The sequence below is a fragment of the Myiozetetes cayanensis genome, unplaced genomic scaffold, assembly GCF_022539395.1.
Source record: "Myiozetetes cayanensis isolate MyiCay16 unplaced genomic scaffold, myiCay2020 scf18, whole genome shotgun sequence".
Taxonomy (NCBI): domain Eukaryota; kingdom Metazoa; phylum Chordata; class Aves; order Passeriformes; family Tyrannidae; genus Myiozetetes; species Myiozetetes cayanensis.
The window spans coordinates 13,854,747-13,877,412 of record NW_026087389.1 but is presented as its reverse complement, the minus strand read 5'-3'; the positions used below and the strand labels follow the sequence as shown (position 1 = coordinate 13,877,412).

Below are 22,666 nucleotides of genomic sequence, written 5' to 3'. Positions count from 1 at the left end.
CAAGACTACTGCCAAATTTCTAAAGAGAAGTCTCAGATGTACTGTGAAATCAGTTGCACTATCACAGAGCTGGCAGGGTGATTTCATTGTTCTTTACACAGTTTTGCTGTGGGTTGCTGTAGTGATTCACAGTGGGGTTTTGAGTGTTCTCCACAAACAAGAAACTTTATGATCTGTCTGTTCTTCTCTGATTCCACTGTGTATCTCACTCTCTCCACCTGCCAGGTGCTTATATCTGAAGGCCTAGGACGGTATGCAAAGGACCCTAAATTTGTTTCTGCGACGAAGCACGAGATTGCTGATGCATGTGACATGACCATTGATGAGATGGAAAGTGCAGCAAGTAATCTTCTCAATGGAAATATTAGCAATGGGACCAATGGGGATATGTTTCCAATTTTAAGCAGACAAGATTATGAACTTCAAGATTTTGGTCCTGGCTACAGCGATGAAGAACCGGAAACGGGACGATATGAAGAAGACTTAGCTGATGAAATGATATGCATTACAAGTTTATAGTATTTAGCAAGGAAAATGATTCTAATAACAGAAAAAGTGCCTCACAGTTTAAAGATGCTAGGCACTAGCTGGAGTGAGTAACCAGTCGAAGTTTTGTACGAGTGATGTCACACCTCAAGGAAGCCATAACTAATACATTTATTATCTCCAGGTTGCCGAAATGTGATCAGAGCTGCAGTTTGTCGAGTCTCCTCCCGCAGAGCCTTCAGTTCCTCTGCAGGAATAAGGTTATTTTGAAACCAAGCAGATTGTGACAATCAGTTTTTTGAGGGCTAGAGCAGGATTCTGAGGTGTAATATCTTGCCTGTCTTTCAACCTTGTGCTGCTGTCCTTCATAGTAGAGCAGGATTTTGTCAGTGAAAATGTCTGTACAGGTCTGGCACAAAATTGTGTGGGAAACAGCAACATGAGATGAGTGATGACAACAAATAATGTCATTACCTCAGTGCTCAATAGCATATCAGCTACTCGTTGCATATCCATTCTAACATTGTTTTCAAACTTGCCTCCTGATTTCTTTTCTTAATGCTCTTCTAAACTACAGTTTGTCATGCTCTACCTGTTAGAGATTGTTGGAAAAAGAAGTTATATAAAGAATAATCTGTCATATGTAACATCAGTTTACATAGGAAAATATCATTCAGATAGTCTGTTTTATGACTATCACGTTAAGGGCAAAATATACTGGAATAATTGCATTCTTACTAATGCACTTGCAACCAGGTTATAGTAGAATTAGATAAGATAGTTTGCTAAAAATTATATAGTAGAAAATATTGTAAATTAATTGTAATATACAATGATTTGTATTTGTAAAGAGATGTTCTATATTTTGTAATTATTGTACCGTAATTGAACTGCAGCAATATTTATGGACCCTAATTATTGTAACTCTCCACAGAATTCTAGATAGAAGTATTTTTACTTGGAATATATAGATCTATAGCATAAATATTTAAATAGAGCCACCTCTCAGTGTAAATCTCTTTTTGGGATAAAGTGTCAAGTTTGAACTTGGCAACAGAACAGATTTTTTTTTTTTTTAATAATTGACTCAAAAGAATCTCTCAGCATAAGGGATGCACCATTGACTACTTACAGTCTTATACTTAGAAAGGTAAAAGATTTAAAGTTATTTCAACTTTTTTGACTGAAAAATAAGCTCTAATTTTATTTTTGTATTAATCCCATGCAAAAAAAAATTAACAACTTGACAAGTTCTGCCAAGTTATGGTCATGAGACAATTAGTTTTGACTAAGTGTAATACCTTCATACCCTAATTTGACACAGGAAGCATCTTGGGCAGAAAATACTTCACAGGGAAATGAAAATGCTTTACTTCAGTGCTACTTTCTCTGCTCAGAAAGAAAAGAAATAACATAAAGTGATTCTACACAGAACCAAAAACCTTGATATACAAAGTATACTATTTTATTGCCTCTACCTTTCTGTTGTTCTATGTGTACTATTTCAAAGATTTATTTTTATGCAATCAAGAGAGGGCTTCGATATTGTTCACAATGCAGTAAAACCCTGAAATGACTTTGAGGCTGAAATGACCTTGGAGGATAATAAAAAACCACACTGAAAGCTACTGTCTATTTTGTTAGCACTGGATAACAATGACTTGTTCTAACAAGTTATCTTATCAGGTTTTACCTGTAGTTCATATGCTAGATAGCAATCCAGTTCACATTTTTACAAATGTGATGTTTAAAACATGTCAATAAGCATTTTGTACATAATGACAGTTTCCTATGAATAGCTTACAGACTTCCTCTGAAATCATTCTTATTTCAAATGCCAGGATAAGAACTTAAAGGTTTGTAAATTATTTCTTGACCTACATCATTTTGTATTAAAACAAATGCAAAATGTTCTTCAAAATAAAACTGTGTAATAATTTTATTATACTTGGGTGTCCTTTTACTAATATTTTTTCACCAACAAGCTCCAAAGGTTAAATTCTGTTTGCATTGTTTGAAGAATGGGAGGGGACATGTGGAATACAGTATCAGGCTACTGTATCAGCCTTTTATGAATGGTTGCTGTTAACCAGAAAGAAAAAAAACAAGGAGAGTTTTCATATAAAAAAAGGGATTATTACTTCCCTAGATACAGATCTATGGAAAGAATTAGGAAAATTTGATTATAATCCCCTAAAACATCAATATTTTTCATGCCATCTGCTGGGAAGTGCTTGTGTAGGTTACCCAGCTGTAGTCACTTCATTGTACTTTCCCAGTTTACAGAAAAAAAGAAACTCCAGGAAGCCAAAATGGAGGTTTCTGGATTTGGTATCTTGTGAAATAACAATAAGTTATAAGTAAATTCACTGAAAAAGTGAATCTACAAAATATATTTGAACACATTTTTTTTGGAGCTTGGATGACAGAAGAATTGAGACTAAAGTTACAATGCAGTGATATCATGTGTTCTCTCTACAATAACTCTTCATTTTAACTATAAGAAGTATAGAATATTTAATTATTCCTAAAAAAATTTTTGTATATTTTATAGAAAATGCATATTACAAGCCCAGTTTACAGTTTTCCAGTATTTATATAGCTGCCTCATTTGGTTGCAGATTAATTAAAATCAGACACTTGGAAAGGATTTTAAGTTGTTGAAACATCAGAAGTTCTGGTGTACAAAACCTTACATAAATTGCAGTTTTACAAATACTGGTATTTTCTGCTGCTTTTAAAAGCACTTGTCATACCAAAGCAATTTGAACTGAAATGTGTGTACAAAAGGTGTGGGTTTGGCCACTTTTCTTTCTTAATCTCATTGTCCCAACCAGAGACCTCCAGCTGTCTGAAGCATCTGCAGCAAGATAACCCCATGGAAATGCTGATGTTCTCACTTGCAGAACCACTGTTGGTTCAAGCCATGCTGGTAGGTCTAGTAATTTCCAAATTCTCACATCAAACAGCTGTTATAGTTAACTGGTTTTGAATACATAAATAGTGTCATCTGCACATTATAGAAAAATTAATGTCTCGGTAGAATTGGGAATAATCACACCATATTATTCTGTTAAATAAGTAAAACTCTGGAATTCTCAGCCTGTGTTTTGCAATCCAATAAGGTGTAAAAGATGGTTAATTTTAGCTAGCAGACTGCCAGTGCTCCACGGGGCATGTTAGAATATCTTGGACATGTTCTAAGCATGACTTGACTCTGCTAGGAGTCAGAACAATTTTACCAGGAATTCAATATCAGCAGCCAGGTATCAGCAAGAGAAACTAATGGTAAGATTGGTGTTACCTAAAGATTTCCCCAGGGCAGCAAAAACTTCCAGCCATTTCTCTAGCACTGCGTCAAAGGAATGTCATGAAGGAGCCTCAGCGTTCTACAGCAGTGAGGCTGGAATTAATAAAGCAACTGCAGTTCACAGCAATGAAAATGTTTTAAGTGTTTCGAAGGGGAGGAATCTGCAAGGTGTCTATGGGTGCCAGAAAAGATTATGTTTCAGAAGAAGTGCCTGATTATCTAAGATACATATAGTTTGTTGTGGATACTTTGCTATTTACTCATATTTTTAGGGCTTGACATAATGGCAGAGGATAGCTCTGTGTGTTCAGTGGTAAGTTATGTAAGCCAGTGGCTAGTTAATCCTCTGCAGCTGCATAATAACAATTTCCATCTTGTATACCTAGATTGGAAACCCATGTTATAAATCTGCAAATGCAGGAACTTCAGTTTTCCATCTTGCCAAATTGCTTCCCCTCTCAACTGCACAGGACTGTGGTAAGTCTCACCTGTTTATATTATTACTCTGAGTATGCTAATTGTGTTCCAAATGACACTAAGACACTTGCTGAATACCTTTAAAGGAAAAATCTCAGGAACACAGGTGCTGAATAAAAAAGATTTGCCATTAAAAGGTACAGAATATGCAGTCCATGCTTCTCCCAAACGCACAGTTTCGTCAGATCAATCATGTCTTTCAGCTAATCAATCACCTACGACTTGAAATATTCCTGTTCTTCCCCTCATTTCAAAAGAATGCATCACGTACATAGAAAGGGTTTACCTGCCTCTTTTTGGAGCAGAGTTCACTGCTGTCATCTTCCATCTTCAGTGCTTTTGTTTGTCTTTATGCAGACATTCAAGTGAATCAAGTCCTTTCTCTCAGTTAACAGCAGGGCTTCCAATCCCTGCCTTACAGCGAGCAGCACCAGGTACAAGTATCTGCCTTAAACATCTGCAGTTGTCCCTCTAGCCAATGTCTGAGTCAGCAAGGTTTTTTACAATCTGTTCAAAGGGTGTCAAATTCCATTTTTTTTTTCTGAAAAAAAGTTTATTCTGTTTGCCACCAAACTTTTAGGCTACAGAAGCTTTTACTTTACAATTTGACAGCTGCTTAGTCAGAAGTTATTTTGCAATTCTTAATAAATACAAACTAACCGATGGATTCAATTTCATTCAGTAAGTCCATGAAGGATCATGCATCTTAATTCACACATTTGAAGATAATAAAATTAAGATTTAAGTCCCAACTAAAATGGATTCACTGAATAAGATACTTGTCTTCTAATTTAAAAAGATCTCTTCCCATATTATAAATATCTGACCTTATGCAGTTATTTTGAATAACATTTCATTTTAAAGGTAGTTTGGCTGTAATTGTTTAAATAAAATTTGAGTGATAGCAAGGCACCATTCACAATATTTTTTGAGAAATATCTTTTGCAAACAATGACCTTGGAGCTAAGACCAGTAACTTTAAGGATGTTTCTTTAAATAACAAGGCAGACCATAAGGATTTTCAAAATAGTACACATTAATATCTTCCCTTCCTCATGCAATTGCACTGTATTTCTGGCTCGTGTGCACATCTGTCACTTAGAAACAGCTTCTCTTCAACCAAAAGTTTGAATTTACCACAGGAGGTCGTATTTAACTTGATTTGTGATTCTTGGAGTGTCCTACACAGGGCCAGAAGTTGGACTCAATGGTCCTGATGGGTTATTTCCAACTCAGCATATTCTATGATTCTGTAATTTTAAAAAAAGCAACTTAAGCCAACTCATTAAAAAAAAAAGGGCAGGTAGTCTAATTTTAAAAAAAAAAGTTCAAATTAGTAGTTATTTTATTAGGACATGTTGTTTTGTGGGATATTTATCATGTTGGCACGTTCAGTATGAGATACCCACATGCTGATCAAAGCCTAAGTAGCAAAAGATGTGAAAGGATGAGAATATTTGTTTATCTCTGTGATTCCAGGGTTTTAGGCTTATATACAGGAACATTTTTCTCCTGAAGTGATGGGAGGCCCTTAATTATATCTGCAGCTTTCTCTGCTATCATGATGGTCGGGGCATTCAGATTTCCACTGACAACACTGGGCATTATCGAAGCATCGACTACTCTCAGGTTTTCAACGCCAATGACTTTTGTTTGGGGATCAACTACAGCAGTGCTGTCTGAAGGCTGACCCATTTTGCAGGTGCAGGAAGGATGATAAGCACTATCAGCCTTCTGCCTTATGAAAGCATCTATTTCTTTGTCAGACTGGACATGGCTTCCTGGCTGAATTTCAGGCCCGCAGAATTCTTCCAAAGCTTTCTGAGCAAAGATCTCTCTGGTCAACTTGACACACTGGCGGAATTCCCAAATATCTCTTTCTGTGCAGAAAGAAAATAAGAAAACTGTAAGTAGACCTTCAGTTTAGCAGTACATACAGAATGCATAACAGATAAAAATAGCATAGAAGAGAAAAGGCTGGAGGAATTCTGACTGCATCCCCTCCAAGGAATTCTTTCTAGTTTATAGGGTACTTTGGGCAACCACCTCTTTCAATACTAGTTGACTTTTATAAATGAGAAATCAGTAACAATGTACCGGCCAACGCTTCTGAAATGGTGCTGAGTAGACAGAAAAATCTGCCACTGAAACAGGCAGGAAGTAAGTTGACATCAGAGCAAGGAGAGGCTGCATTTACCTGTTGACAGGTAGTTGGGCTCAATGATAGGATGGTCATTTGGGTTTGTACTCTTCAGCTTCAGCCAGCCCACACTTGTGCTCCTCATGGGTCCCACATGGACCTGCAACAACAGTGCTGTACTCGTGACACAATCCCACCAGATACGGTTCCAAATTCAGTATGAGGGTGTTTTTGTTTGTTTGCTTGTTTTTCTTTTTTTAATTTAGACAGACTTTACAAATTCAGCAAACATAAATGTTAAACAGAGATAATGGAAAATACCACTGAACACTTTCCCTTTTTACATAAACTTTTTCTAAGTGTATTCCATAAGGGAAAGGAAATACCAACTCACAGCTGTTCTTTTGATTTAAAATACAATCATTCCAATTTAGTAGTAGCAGAGCATTCTAATACAATCAGCAGTTGGACCAAATTACTACCATCCCTGAAGAAGAGAGTGGCAACAAGAAACATATATATTCAGCGACAGTTCCCCAGAATTAGCACAGGCTTGGGGCTTGGATTTGTGCCAATGAATAAATGTGTGGTCTTATAAATTTTCACTTAAACCTTTGTCTGAACTGCAGTGGAATGGATTTAGTGGAACTTGATTTAGTTTTCAACAGCACCTACCACAATGTTATCCTAATCAACAGCATTATGGCACTTCAGCAGTGCAAATCCTTAACCAGCAATTCAATACTTGCTGAGATAAAAAGATAAAAAGTATCATAATTTTGATACGAGATAAAAAGTAACATAATTTTGGTAGCAATATCAAATGACAAGCTTGTGTTTTTTAACCCAATGTAGGAGGTTAAGGCAACTCTTTCATATTATACTGTACAAAGTATTTTTCAGTATACAGTCAATTTATCAATATTTATTATGGAGTCTAAGCCTCCTTACTAATACAAGACATGATTGGAACATATTCTTCAACTCACCTGGTAAGCTTCTATCGTGGAAGCAACCCGACCATGATCAATCACCTGAGAAGGAAGAAAGTGGAACTGAATGTCGGGGTGAGGAACCCCTGGTTCACTTCGGATAAAACCACCAGATTCTAAGTGGGAAGTGGCTCCCTCACCTAGAAAGTGTAAATGAGAGAGAAGATGCCATTAAAAGACCTCAGAAGAGCAACAAATCCACTTCTTTTTAACCGTTAGTAACACTACTGTGAATAATTTATAGATTGAGCATCAATTGCAAGGAACACAAATCCATTTTGAACAGCTTATAATTTAAGAAATGTGCATCACTTTCATCTGCTTTTTAATGGCTAGATAAATGTAAATATGCATAACTTTGGAAATCCTCCTTATTTAAGAGTGGGATGTTACAGTTCTCTCACCAACTGGCAGGTCCAGGGTCTAACTCCAGAAGCAGATTTGGTCCCAGGACCCACAGGTGTGGAGGGAACCAACTGCAGCACCCTGATATTCCTGTCCTGCACACTCCCTGATGTGCAGCACACTTATCCCATCAGTCACATGTAATAGGCAGAGATATTCACAGTCCCTACCCTGAAGGGAAAGATGAAAAGCTTGCAATATGCCCCATATAATGTTATTTCCACATCTGTTCAAAAACCTAAGTTAGCTGTCAGTATTTACTTGTGTGGTAAAAAGCCACATATATCCAGCCTAAGCTGTTAAATACCAATAGAATAATTCAGCAAATGGGGAAGACCTCAACTTTGACCAAACTATTTTACTAAGATCAAGGACTGTATTTACAGATTCTTTTTAAGGTACAACTTACAGCTGAGTTACTGTAAAATGCACTGTCATTTTAGCAAAAGTCGGTTTGGATTTACTTGCAGGCCTAAAGGATTCTGATCAGAGCAACAAACAAATTCTTTGGGACAATTATGCAGAAGACTTAGTTCAGTTCAACAATATATTTTTATTGACATTGCATGGATTTCAAGTAGAATATTTTCTTCATTTTTTTAACAATAACTTTTTCAGGAGCACCGATTTTTAAATGTAGAATTTTTCTTCAAATGAGATATAGAAATGTTAAAAATGGTATATAATAACCTCCCTCGTTACCTAAGATATTATTGCATTAAAATATTCTGATTTAGAAGAAAATAGTTCAAGTCCATTTGCAAGTTCCAGTTATTTTCCAGAGCGTTAAAAAAAATTTACACATCAAGGCTCCCAGATTATGAAATCCATGGATGAAAGGCTGTAATAATTCTAAATCAATCAAGGGTAGAATGATTGCATACTTTTTTCATACCTGTAAATTTCCAAAGCCATTCCAGACCAATCCTTATCATGTTAAGTGGCTTTTGTGCACTATATAGAGTAATAGGCTTGGTGCACTTTTGCTGGACATACACTTCTAAATGATCTTGAAGGTTCTGGCCTACTCCTGGGGGGGAAATAAAGGGGGAGGAGGGAGAAGAAAAGATGGGGGGAGGTTATTTAAATACAGAACTGTTACACACCATGTTTGCTACCAGAAAACAACATAAATGGGAACTAAACTAACCTCTTAACAAGGGCAGTGGTGACTAAGACCAAGACCATGACTTATGTCAGCCTTTTGCTCATGTCAGAATTAGGTTTTACATAAACATAGCATAACTAGAATGGAAATAGAAAGTTAATACAGTACTAACTTTTTTAGTTTTAAGGAAAAGTTCATGGTTTTCCTTCTATATTTGAGTATTTATGACAGTGGGAGTTTATGCAATCTGTTGTGGATCAAAACTCATTCAAAATTCTTAATAAGTGTGCTGCTTAACCTTAAAGTATGCCCTCAGAAAGGCATTTTTACTATCAAATGTAGTGAAGAAAGTGTAGGAGTTTGTAGGAGTTTGTTGTTCAGTTCTAAAATCAATGCATGTTTCCAGTGATTTGTATAAAATCAATGCAGCTTTCCACTGATTTGTAACAAACACGTTTCAGTCTACACAAGCTGACATAAAGAGAGCTGAGTTTCATGATTCATTTTATTTAACCGTCATTGAATTACATTTGTCAGAACATGAAAGGTTAAAACAAATAAAAAAATTACCAGGAAGATGGCAAACAACAGGGATCCCCAGTTTTTTTAGGTCATCTGCATTTCCAATTCCAGACAACATAAGCAGCTGTGGAGAATTTATGGCACCTCCACTTAAAATAACTTCCTTATTGGCAAAAACCTAAAAGGAAATGAGCACAAAAGCCCTAAGATTATTAAGCCTGAGCTGACTGAAAGCAATGTCAAGAGCTTCTGTTTGAATATGCTGTTCTGATCCAGATTAGACACCCTTCCCTCACATTTTCCTCATCCTAAATGTGTTCCTGTCTTGCCAGAAGTTTCCGCAGAGAGAAATAATCAAGCTTTCACTTTGATCATTTCTGTATTTATTACCATCTTCACAATCCATTCAGATTGGATGGCACATAAACATTCAGCTCAGTCAGTACCATGGCTGCAAATAAACTCCTGTCCTACTTGCTAGGAAAAAAGTACCTATAACACTAGGATCAGGCAGTTAAGCTTCTCTTCCATTTTCAATAACCATTTGTAAATTAAAACTGAAACTCCTAAGGGAGATCTTGAAGGGAGACATGCTAGCTCAGAAATTTTCAAGAGCTTATTTTCTTAATTCAGCCAAGACTAATGTTTGGTTTCTTAGCTCGTTGTAGTTCTCAGAAGCCTCTCAGTCACTACACTACTGAGAAAACTGTCTGCAGGCATATCTCTAATTCTGTTTTGCTGACATACTTTTCATCAGACAGTTTGGTCTGAGCCCTGAGCTGGCCATGATACAGCTGCTAAACTTCCTCTGCCTTTGACTCAGTTTTCTGTGCTGTTTAGTTCTTTTCCTAGAACCTTCTCTGCAAGTATATGTTCAAAATATCCCTTTCTGTTCCAGTGAGATGGTTCATGGACACACACACGTGTTCCATCCTCCCTGGTCACACGAATGTTGCCTGTTGAAATATAAGATATCTGTTGTATAGACACTGAGTTAGGGATTACAAACTGAATATTTATTCTAGGAGATAAGAAAAAAAATTCAATGTTCACCTGTTCTTTAGAAAGAACAACTACCCCACAGAAGAAACAAAAAGTATGTAACAATTTAATGCAAATTCTAAGCTAGTCCAACATGTTAAAGCAATATGCATTTGCAAAAATGACACCTTAACATTTATCCTTGAATTCTAATATGTCTGTGTGGCCACAGTGAGGACAAAATAGGTGAACACACACAATTATGCCCCTGAGCTTCTTCTCATTACAAGCAAAATCCATGAGGGTTCAAGGAAACACACAGGCTCCCCAGGGAAGTGCTGGAGTCACCATCCCAGGAAGTGTTCAAAAAACAGGGAGACATGGCACTCTGTGATATAGGTTAGTGGGCAGGGTGGTACTTGGTCGAAGGTTGGACTTGATCTAGTAGGTCTTTTCCAACCTTAATTCTATGATTCTGTGATTCCATGTGTGGAACTGCTCATCTGCATTTTCCACTTCTGTAGAGTGGAAGGTTCTGTTACGAGTAGCTGTTTGGTTTTATTTTAGGTGGGACATTTATCTTCTAAAGCAACATTAAAAAGTGATATGTTTTCTCCTGTAGTATGGGGGAATGTTAACAGATTAGCATGGAAGGCATATTAACTTGGAGTAATTCTGTCCTTTTTGAATGACACCTCAGCTATACAGAATGATTGTAAGTGAGATTGTTGCTGGAGTAAGACTAGGAAGTAAGAGGAAGAAGTTTCATGAACTATTTTCACAGCATTTATCTAATATTGCTGACAGAGGGACAATGCTGCTATTTTTGGTTTTTATTGTTTTGCTCTGGGCAGTCATTAACATAACCTGTGTTAAGACTAACACAGATCACATCTATGCCTGTTGAACCAACACTTAGATCTGTATTTTGCATGTTACACAAATATAACTTACTTACATTTTCTATGGTACACACAGAACTGGTGCCAATTTGTTCCAAGTACCATTCAAATGGTGCTTGTTCAGTCTAAATTCACTGTAAAGTCAGCACTGTAGTTATTCTCAGCCTATATAGTCTTTCATGGTGCTCAAAGTTAAGATGCTAAGAGAAAAACTGACTGATACATTTCTGTATGGGTTTTGTATGGGTTATTTAGTTTATGATACATTGTTTACGATACATAGTTTATGATACATTGAAACATTTTTATCCTTTAAAATGTTATTTTCTGCTTGATTCTGAACTTAAAAAGTCTAGGAATGTTCAGTCCACCTTCCATACTTTTGTCAGAGAGCTTACTGGATCCTGGAACTTCTCTAGGACCTCATCCTCTGGTGAAATAACAAGTGACTGGCTGGTGAATAGGTTTTGAATCATGCTTGAATCAGGTTTTGGTGATCTTTGGACGTAAAAGAGATCCTATCTAAAGTGGACTGTAAAACCAGAAACTCTTTAATGGAATCAAGTGTTTCATCTTGATGTTCATAATGCAATAAAATTATTAGCTTTTCCATCCTAACAGGTATAAAATTTTCTAGAAAGTAAAAGAATAGAAATCCTGTAACTGTGATGCTGAGGGGGGAGAAAAAAGAAGGGAAATACTTTGAAGGTGTACTTTGTCTGATATATGCTAAATATATATAATTCTTTCACTATGTATAATTCATAGATATATTAATATGCATGAAAATTCATAGCAATTAAAGAATTAGAGAATTTTGCAATTAAATGTTCTGATATTCAGACAGTCTTTGATCATGTGCAATTAGGTTTCCAAGACCTTCTTCAACAAAGTTAATCTGATAATGGCACAAGAACAGCAATTAGAGACACTGTTTTCACAGACATTTAATAGCTCATGAAATCAATTAAATGTCCTGCAACTTTTGTTTTACATTGTTAAAAGGATTATCATTACCAAACCACTTAGACAACAACAGATTTGTTCTGTGCATTAGAAAAATGAAAGAACAATTTATTTGTTCTGCATTTTAACTTTTAGCAGGTGTTCAGCCACAGAACACTTGTCTGCTGGACTCAAACCATCCACATTTGTACTCTCTCTAGGATATTATCATTACACTTTTTTAGTTGTTGTGTCTAAGTATCTCAGGTTATTAGCATGCAAACCCCTTTAAGAGTTACACACTCCATAGCCAGTTGTTAAGGGAAGTGAGGATGTTTTAGCTCTTACAGAAGTCAATGGATTGAAAGAAGCATAAATTGAACTGTTTATCCACAGAATTAAGTTGTAATGACAATTCCAACTTCCTTCCACACAACCACACCTTCAGTGGAAGTTGGACTGAGGCTGAAAAATACTCATTCCACAACCAACCATAAGGCAAGTTTCATGATTATGTTTCATCATTACTATCCCATGTTTCCTCCCATTACTATCTTGATACATAATGGTAAAGTAGAAGTGAATGACTCGTTATTTATCCCTTGAGCCCTTCAGATTTCTGATGTGGCTTTTACAGATTTTCTTTTACCAGAACATCATTTTAAGAATTGTTTTTCAGAAACATCAGCATTGCAGCAGACTAGCCAATATGCTGAGACAGTGCATGATTGCACCATAGGTTCCAATCAGACATCTTACACAACACTCTTGTGTAACATCGAGTTATGACTTGTCCCCTCGGTACTGAGAGATGGAAATATGATAGAGAAGTTAATCTCTAAATCAATACAATTGAAATATCACCCACTGTGAAACAACTGACAAGGAGTCCTATAGTGGGCTACTTTTAATAAAAGTTTGGTTTTTAAAAAAATTAATTTTGCTTTGACTCATACCTTTCAACTGGAAAATAAAAATCTCTTACCTTTTTTGTTTGCCCATTTTTCACATACTCAACACCAATGCATTTTGTTCCTTGAAACAAGATTTTTGTTACAAGTGTCTTCTCTGCAACTGACAAATTTGGGCGTGATATGGCTGGGCGAAGATAAGCACTAGCTGTGCTCCATCTCTGACCTACAATGTATATTTACATTAAACATCAAAATAGTCATTCTCAGTAATCTTCAGATTTTGGCCAATAACCACCAGGATGTTTACAGAGGGAAAGCCTTCACAGAGTTTATCAGTTCAAAGCAGATGTGATTTGAAATAATAACTAAATATTTTATTTTAACAGAACAAATTTCACAGTGGCAGTTTAACTGTGAATCAAGACTGCCAATGCAATTTTCAGTGAAATACCCACTAGACTGATAGAAAGCTGAAATGAGCAGGATGTAAACACAGAATGCCATAGCTATGTAGTAATCTAAACACCCAAATGGCATCCAGTGCAGATTATATGTTCATATTCCAAAATTATTCAGAAGTACCACTGATGGCTCAGAAACAGAAATTATCTATGGACCCCATTATGATTTACCTTGATGTATAGTCATGTCCATCCAGCCAAATCCTTCTTGCTGATAGCCATTCATGTCATCTGTGAAGGGATACCCAGCTTGCTGGGTTGCCTCCAGGAATGCTTGATGAAGAGGATGGTTTGTTTTCCCTCTTGACACGTGCAGGGGTCCATTTCCACCTCTGTACTGATTTGGCCCCAATTCATGTGTCTGTGCTTTCTTAAAATAGGGCAAGCAATATTCATAGTCCCATCCTGTAGCCCCTTCCCTGCTCCATCTGTTATAATCCTCTGCATGCCCTCGGATGTAAACCATAGCATTGAGGGAGGAGGAGCCACCCCACACTCTCCCTCGGGGCCAGTACATCACTCGGTTGTCCATGTGCTTTTGGGATGTTGTGTGGTAGTACCAGTTGTATTTCTCATCACAGAGGTTGTATGTTAATGCAGCAGGCATGTGAATCTTCCACATCAGCCTTTTACTGCCTAGAAGGGTATCTTTAGGGCCTGCTTCGAGAAGGAGCACAGTACTGAGAGGGTCTTCTGTCAGTCTGTTGGCTAATACACACCCCGCTGATCCAGCTCCAACAATGACGTAGTTATAAGAGTTTGCCTTTTCAGAGCTAAGTTGAGATGATGCACGTGAAATTTTGAGTTGTTGTTCATTGATGCCCAAAATGTTCTTTAATGTGTGTGCTTTAAAGAGGCTTCCTGTTACTTTGCCCATCTGACTTACAGGACTGCACCATTTAACTCCTTTTATTAAGTACGACATCTTTACTGACAGTACCAGTTTTGCAGAATTTTCAACAAAGATCCAGTGTTTTACCCTAGAAAAATAAACAAAAATACTAATTAAGATGTAAGCATTACTACCTCTAGAATGTCAGTAATTTTCAGGTAACACTGGTATACTTTACCCATTCTCACTATCCAGAAACAATGGATAATAACAATGTCAATAAACCAATAAACATTTACCCTGAAATTTGCTGCCTTATTATTCCTTTAATGCAGTCTGTGCACCAGTCAGATGGTGTACCATTGTGTATTATATGCAGCCTGATTTTGATTTGCTCCTGGTTCCTGAGATAGATACATGACAGACATTTTCAAGTATTTGCCAAACCTATAAAAGGTGGAAACCTTTGCTTACCTAGTAGTCTCTCTTCACCCACCTCTAACAGGAAAGAATATAAGAAAAACAACAATTCCACAAACTTCTCAGTAAGTTTTTGACAGACAGTGATATCACACCAGCCAATTCACAGTGGAAATGATGAGTATGCCCACTGCACATTCTGCCAGACCAAATCTAGGACATCTCTACACAACAGATGTGTAACAGTGAAACTCATTTCCAGCTATCCCTAAGGTGGAAAACTGCTGGGTTTGGAGACATGACTCCTAACATAGGGAAAGGCAAAATCTCTTTATCTTTGCTTTCTACCTTAGTACTAAACCCAGGTCCTGCAAGAGTTCTCCAAGTAAAGTTACAATCCATCATCACCAGCTCCTCAAGGTGAGTAGGAATGGCAAGTTTTTCACCTTCAGAGAAGCCTGTGAGCCCTGTAAGCAACACAGGTTTAGCTCTGTGTTGTACTGGTACCAGGGACTCAGTGCAAGATTTTCACAACCTGTGTGTCACAGAAACTGTTGCTGCTGGCCACTCAAAAGTGTTTCCCTTGCTCTGTCCCCTTGAAACTCACTCCTTTAGGTGTATACTGTTAGTGAATAGGGATATGTTAAGGTTGTAAGTAGAATTTCTCCCTGGCCAATGGCTTCTATCTAAGCCATTGCCGAGGATTCTAGAGATAGCAACTTATCCAGCAGCTGTTCCACTGTAATGCACTGCCCAGCTGAAAGATATAAGCAAGCTTTTTCCTGAAATACATTGAATATTGTTTTATGTGAAATAAAAGTTTTCAGAAATGTGTTGTTAATGTTGATTTTTTTTTTACATTCAAGTTTCACAGTTATCCATTTTTTTGTAATATAAAACCTGTATTTCTTTTTAAATGTGTGGGGGTTTTCACTAAAAGAAAACATGCCTTAATGAATCACTGAAATAATCAGCTTTTTCTTACTGAACAGTGGAACAGAACTGTTTTCTTGGGTGAAACTCTACAGTGTAAAGTTTGTGAAAGTAAATGTTAAAATTCTCCAATGTACAACTATATACAATTTTATGTACAATCTCATGTGCAAAAGTATGTTTATTTTTTACTCTCAGGGAAAGGCTGGGAAGAAGCATACATCTGACTCTTCTTAGAAAAACTTGTAACAGGCTGTACAAACCCCCAAAACTTCTGAAAAATGAGCAACCACCCATGGAGCACAGTCTGCTCTGCAAAGAAAAAAAAAAAGATGCTGGGGATATGTCTGAGCCTGAAGTTCACACAGGTGATTCTCACATGGCTAATTCAAAACTGAGCCCAGCTGAAGGTGGGGGTGGAATTTGTTTTTTGCAGGTGGCAACTATTAAAGGATTGTCTCCTGTAGAAGGAGGTTTCTCCGTTTCCTGTGACGCAGCAGAGGTGCATGCAAAGGTAGAGAGGTTTTTACTTGCTTTGTTTGTGATGAAGAGGCTTATGGTTTTGAAGTACTGATGTTTAACCTGCCAAACTAAAGGGTCACAGGACTTTATTGATTCAGGAACGGCAAATCGATGATGGAGTTGGTAGAATATGGGCCTGGGTCTGAAAAATCTGGGAAAGATACTCTGTTCCTGTAATGTGGTTTTTTTCTACTTTTCTGGGAGAAGTAAATACTCAGATTTTGGTCCTACAGAAAGTCAACACATTATTTAAACAGGTAGGGCTCACAGACTCTGAAATGGGTACTGACTGGCTTCTTTTGGCATTGATAAAGCCATTAAATTTTGCTGTAGCTCCTGACTGGAATGCTGGCTGTTAAGCCTGAAATCTACCTAGTCCTTGGCTGAGGGTAGATTCTCCAAAATCCCTGGAATTGAGTTCAGTCAGGGACTGATCTACTCTGGTAGTGCTGGAGGCTGTAGTTCTACAGCTTGCTACAGCATAAATAATGGCTACTGAGCTCTCAATAAAAGCTCTTGTAGTGGCACTCCAAAGACAGCAGTGATATGACAGGACTAAGTGTTTGTGTCTTGCCTTGTGCCAGAATCCTAATACTGAAGTCTATACCCTTTTAAAAGCTGGTTTGTTTAAGAGCCTCTCACAGATGCAGGCTTTGAAACTCAAAACTATTCAACATTTTATTGAAGAGGTTGGTATCAAGGACTGAGATCATCAAGTCCCCAAATCAGAACATGATGATACTTCTCTACAGTAATGTATGAAGTATTATGAGCATGCATGGGTTAATAACAGTTCAAGTTCTTCTGTGGCAAATAGTCTTGTGGAATGTGGCAGAACCATAGAAAATGTAATCTTTTTACACTGAGCACCTTTGCACTCAACTTTCCCTTAGTTTCATCTGGCCTTTTTTTTTTTTTGTTTGTTTGTTTGCTTTTGCACTGGAGCATTTAGAACCTGTGCAGTGTTCCTAAAAACTGTATTTCAGCAAGAAAGGTGCTTTTTTTCAGTAACTGGAAAAAATCAAGTTATTATCTTTATACATAGAGTCACTTGAGGCTCTGAAAGGTGCTGAGGAAGCAGGCCCTCTTTAGCCAGGGAATTATAGTTTTATGGCAGCTCTATTAAATCCTGCAGTGGATATGTCAAAATGGAATACGTAAAAATATGAAAGTATACACAAAACAGTTCTACTGGAATGCTCTCTACTTACTACCAACAAAAAGCTGTCTTTTGGGCCTCACTGAATATTATTGCATGTCTATCAGAATTCCTCCAAATCAGGACCTCTTTATGAACATGTGGTAAGGTGTTCCTCAGGAATATGTCTATAACATAATACCCTCAGGAATCAGTGAGCAGAACCTGCAGAAATGCATATGGCAGCAACATAAAATACATTCCCTGTATTGCAGTAGAGCTTCAAAATCTGGAGCTGATTTTAAAAAAGCAGAGTGTTTGCAGAGGTTGCTATTCAGTGGGGCCTATAGATGGTGGTCTTACAAGGCTGAGGAGAGCAGGAGCACCTGAGCAGGAAAATTCTCATTACTACAATTCAGTAATATACTTAATTGGACACTGGTGAGCTCAAAGTGGGCAGTGGAGATCTGAAATGAGGTGTTTGGGGCCCTTATATCATTGTAACACATTTCTGAATACAGTCAGGCTGCTGTAATCCGTGAGTACCTACAGTACCTGCTGTTATGACTCCACAGATGTTGGTGTGGGGTCACATGTGAAAACAGATTTCTCTAAGGGACAGTGATGCTGTAAAAGGTGAAGAATGTGTTGCTTCACTTTATTTATTTATTTATTTATTTAAATTTTGTTTTTTAGGACAAAAAGGACAGGGGAAAAAAGGCTGCATAGGGCATCTAAGGACTAAACTGGCTTTTACTCTCTGTAAGAAAGATAAGCAAAGGCATTAGGATTCAGCCCAGAGACCTTACTCCTAGACTTCTAAAGGACTCACAGTCCACTGCGAAGAGAAGAAGGTGGATATTCTCCATGCATAGCAGGGTATATTGGAAAATGGGTAGAAATGAAATAGTTCTGTAGTGGATGAGGTGCCTAATCTAAAAATGTTAGAGGGCATTTGGCATCATTACTGTTAACCAACCAGAGCTGTCCTGTTCTTTGATAAAACTGCAAATGAGTTATCAAAAATATGTACCATGACAGAGTACCCACTGTCTGGGCTGAAGGCTGAATTACCAGCCAGGAAGGCTAAATCTAATGTTGATGTTCTTTTTTTTTAGTAGCTGAAGTATTATTTTAAATTTACTCCACCATGTTTTCCACATTTATAGTTAGATATGATTTCATGGTTTGGTTTTTGTTTTTGTTGGTTTTTTTTGTTTATGGTTTTTTTTTGTGGCTTGGTTGGTTTTGTGGGTTTTTTTGTTGTATTTGTATGTTTCATTTTACATCAAATGGAACAGGACTGACAGAATAACATTTGAGAGCATTTTTATCTTGCAAAGTGTGAACTCAGTCAGCGCTGTCCTGGCCATAACATTCAAGTGACTTTGAGAGTCAGTGTGTAGATGATTCACAAACTTCTGTTCTTTTAAGTTCTGAAGTGCAGAGGTCAAGAATCAAGCCATTCTGATTTAGTTTAAATGAAGCGTACATGTTTGGATTGAATGGATTAAAACATTAGTTTCAAGGCACAGTTCTTTTGCTGTATTGATCCACATCCACTCTCCTCTACCCGTGGTCCCTCTGCATAAGCACTGTCCTAGCCCAGCTCTTCTAAACTGATCCTGAAACAAAGAGGAGCCACTGTGCCACTTTACTCCCTGTCCTATTTTGACTGAGCCAAAACGAGAATATCCTCTCTGGCAGATGTAAAATATGACCCTCTCCCAGAGATGTCCACAGCACGGACAATACAGGATGCAGCAGAACGAGACCCCGTCAGGACGTTTACCCTTCACGGCACTGCCAAAACCTGTCATGCCTGACTGTGTAAGGCTCAGGAGGAACAGCTCCTCAGGTAGAAGCAGAACTTACCTTTTGTTTGTTTGTTTTCCCTGCTGGAGGCTGTGTAACACCGTTTAAATGAATCTGCCGTGGGAATGGTTTGGACTAACTTTCCCTTCAGTCCCGCTAGGAAGGAAGTTCATTCACTTACAAAAACTTTGTTGCAAGTTTCCTTTCCACGGCTGGGACCGCTCAAGCCCACTTACCTCGCCGCTTCCTCCAGAGAACAAGCGTGTCTGGCCGCTGTGAGCTCCGCGGGTCCCGCGACCCCGCCCGGGGGGCTCCTGCACTACAGAGAGCGGGGCCGCCCGAGGAGGAGGCAGATCGAGCTCTGTCCCGCAGGAGGAGGCAGATCGCGACTCTGTCCCGCAGGAGGAGGCAGATCGCGGCTCTGTCCCGCAGGAGGAGGCAGATCGCGGCTCTGTCCCGCAGGAGGAGGCAGATCGCGGCTCTGTCCCGCAGGAGGAGGCAGATCGCGGCTCTGTCCCGCAGGAGGAGGCAGATCGCGGCTCTGTCCCGCAGGAGGGGCACCCACAGGACACGGCTCTGTCCCTCCCCGCCGCGGAGGCCGCTCGTGTGTGGGGCTGCCGCGGGCGCTGCAGCAGCGGGGCCGAAGCCGCCCACCCTCGGCAGCCACCGCCCAGCTCCGGGGGGGACGGGGGTGGTCCCTGCGAGCGCGGGTGGGGCCGCCGGCGGGGAGGGAGCGGAGCCGGGGGCGGGCGGCGGCGGCGGAGAGGTCCGTGGGGAGGCAGGGCAGGAGCGCGGGTGGGACTTCACCGCGGAATGCACCCTTTGGCCGCTGCGGAGGATGCGTTCGAGCGGCTTCGTGCTGTTTCGAAAACGGCCCGAGCGGCAGCCGGGACGAAGTCCGCCGCCTCGCCCATCCCACTGGAGTGCGTGGGCAGCTGGAGCTCCGTGGGACGGGGCCGGGATACGGCCGGGACAGCTTCGCCCGCGGGACTCCGGCAGTGTCCAGGTCCGCGCTGAGGCGGCCTCCCCGCTGCTTTCCCGAGAGCGCTCCAACTTTTTCGCTCCGCCCCTAGTGGGCTGGACAAAAGGCTTTTTTTGTTTAGGGTTTTCTGTTGTTGTGTTTGTGTGTTTGTTTGCTTGGAGTTTTTTGTCCCCTTAAAGCAATAAAAGTGGTTTTGCTTTTTAAAGCAAGCATCTTCGACAGTGTTGTCGAACCCTCTTTCCAAAGGGAGCGTTGGGAACTGCAACGCGGCTCGAGGTGAAGGGGAAACTCCAGGTGGCGATGGGGAGGGCGGGCCCCGCTCCACCGTGTCCGTGTCCGTGTCCGTGCCCTGCCCGGCACTGCCGGGGGTGTCTGTGTGAGCTGTAGGTGAAGTGCTCGAGGGCAGCCTGCTGAAGTTGAGCTGGGCCTTGCAGTTCAAGGCTTTAGGTGCGATCCTTACCTGTGCATTAAAATGGGACGGTGGGGAGAGGATCCCATAAAACTCATTGAGAAACGGTCAAGGATTGGTATTGTGTGAAGAGTCAGTGCCACTCCTGGAGGATGACTCCAGGAGTCTTGTTTTCCATTGCAGAATGCTCGTGGTAGAACAAAGTTGATATAATGAAGACAAGCCAAGATAATTGTGAGAATTTGTACTTTCTCCAGACATCACCTATCTTCAATATTTCTTGCAAGTGCTGATTATTTTCCCAAATCCTTCCTTATCGCTCTTGGAATGTATTGAATGGTTAATAATTTTCTACCTTAATTACTTGTTAATGTTTTTGTTCTTAGTTAAATAAGAAGAAAATAATGGACAGTCTGTGGGTGGTTGGTTATTCATACTCAGGCACCAAACTCTAAACTTCTGAATAATTATTCATTAATGGAAAAGAGTAATTGTTCTCTGTAGAACTATGAGTAAAGTTGTAGTTGATATAAGTGATCTTTGATCTTTGTAGTAATTAAGAAAATACAGATCGTACATTTGCTAAAATTTTAAATATCCATTTAAATTCACAGTCTTTAGAGATAATTTTGCTGAAGTACAGCAGAAGTTGTACTGAAATTGGTGCTATGAACACATATAGACATGATACCAAAGAGGGAAAGATGACTCGAAAAGTGTTTCATGATATGATCTTTGCCTAAATATTGAATAGGGTCTAAGACCTACTTCTGAATCTTTCCCTCTATCATACCCATGGCCTAAAAATGGAAATTTTGAGAATTCTGTACACTTGAATTTGGATAGTAATGTCATATTTTAATCTGTGGATATGAGATTGAGAAATTTTCTTGGTTTATGCGTAATGATGGATTTAGTCTAGTTACTGGTTGGTACTCTGACATGACCAAATGTACCTTTAGTAGGCTAAACAAATTCCTTGCAGATTTGAGCATGCAGATGTGTAACTAAGAAGCACTATGCTTCTAAATCAGTTGGAGGTTTAGTAGGCTAGATGTTTTTGCCACATACATTTTCAAGCAGCAGTCCCTGAATTCAAACAGCTGCAGAGAATCCGTGTTGTAACAAACACTTCTGAGTTGTCCCTTCAAAAGCACGATCACTCTGTAAGGTCATAAGGTGCCACCTGCAGGGTGTGTGGTGCCTACCACAAGCACAGCTCCAGCAGAAACCCACTTCATCACTTCTATAGTTATTAACAACTTGAAACTGAAATCTTTTCAACCCTCAGGGGGTTTGCAAAAATACAGACAAAATGAGGAGTGAGTTTTACAACAAGCTTGAACATTTAATATTGCTTTATGAGCATCAAAGGTAAGAAGTTCTTATTGAAACAGACATAGAAGCAAAGGTAATTTTCTGATGAATTATAGTAAATTGAAAGCATAGTTTTCTGAGTTGTCCTTCTGTAGTAGCACAGCAGGAGGCTCTTGCTTCCATTGCAGTGCAATCACCAGAGATGGCCAGAGAACAAAGGGAGAGGGTTTTTACAGAGCTGCTGTTGCTTTCAGAGGAGCTCTGCTCCACTGTAACATTATTTTATTTTTTGAGATTGCATTTTTAAGAATGGTTTAAATGGCATTATTATGTTCAGAATGAGATAATCAGTGAACATGACAATGTAAGAAAATAGTAACATAGTAACATTAATTAGGCTTCACTTACCTGCAGCACACCTCGCTTGGAATTCCGAAGATACTCATCCTGTTTTATTTTATTTAATTATATTGATTTAAAGATAAATGTTTATGAATGATCTATAATTCTGCTGTTAAGAATATATCATAGTTTTAAAGCCTAGTAAGCGCAATTTGAAATTCAATTAAATATTAAATGTAATTTAACTTAGTAATGACTCTGATGTTTTTGACTTTTTTCTTCCCCTGCATACCCTTCTCCAGGATTTCATTTC

General features: G+C 38.9%; 2 protein-coding genes across 12 annotated transcripts in view; one reads left to right on the top strand and one right to left on the bottom strand.

The window, feature by feature from the left end:
• CACNA1D (calcium voltage-gated channel subunit alpha1 D) overlaps nt 1-2,433 on the top strand; it is a 212,815-nt gene extending 210,382 nt beyond the window's left edge. For all 11 annotated transcript variants that reach the window (XM_050313298.1, XM_050313293.1, XM_050313295.1 and 8 more), the window contains one exon: nt 226-2,433. In XM_050313298.1, coding sequence (XP_050169255.1) covers nt 226-519 — 294 coding nt within the window. In that variant the 3' untranslated portion in view covers nt 520-2,433. The remainder of the gene's footprint in view (nt 1-225) is intronic.
• On the bottom strand, nt 2,412-19,670 carry CHDH (choline dehydrogenase). Its single transcript, XM_050313302.1, has 8 exons — nt 19,540-19,670; nt 13,815-14,623; nt 13,254-13,405; nt 9,489-9,618; nt 8,706-8,840; nt 7,403-7,545; nt 6,471-6,573; nt 2,412-6,153 (listed from the first exon to the last, which is right to left on the bottom strand). Exons 2-8 carry the CDS (start codon nt 14,566-14,568, stop codon nt 5,735-5,737), a joined length of 1,836 nt encoding a protein of 611 aa, XP_050169259.1. The 5' UTR covers nt 14,569-14,623; nt 19,540-19,670; the 3' UTR covers nt 2,412-5,734.
• Nucleotides 19,671-22,666: the final 2,996 nt, after the last annotated feature.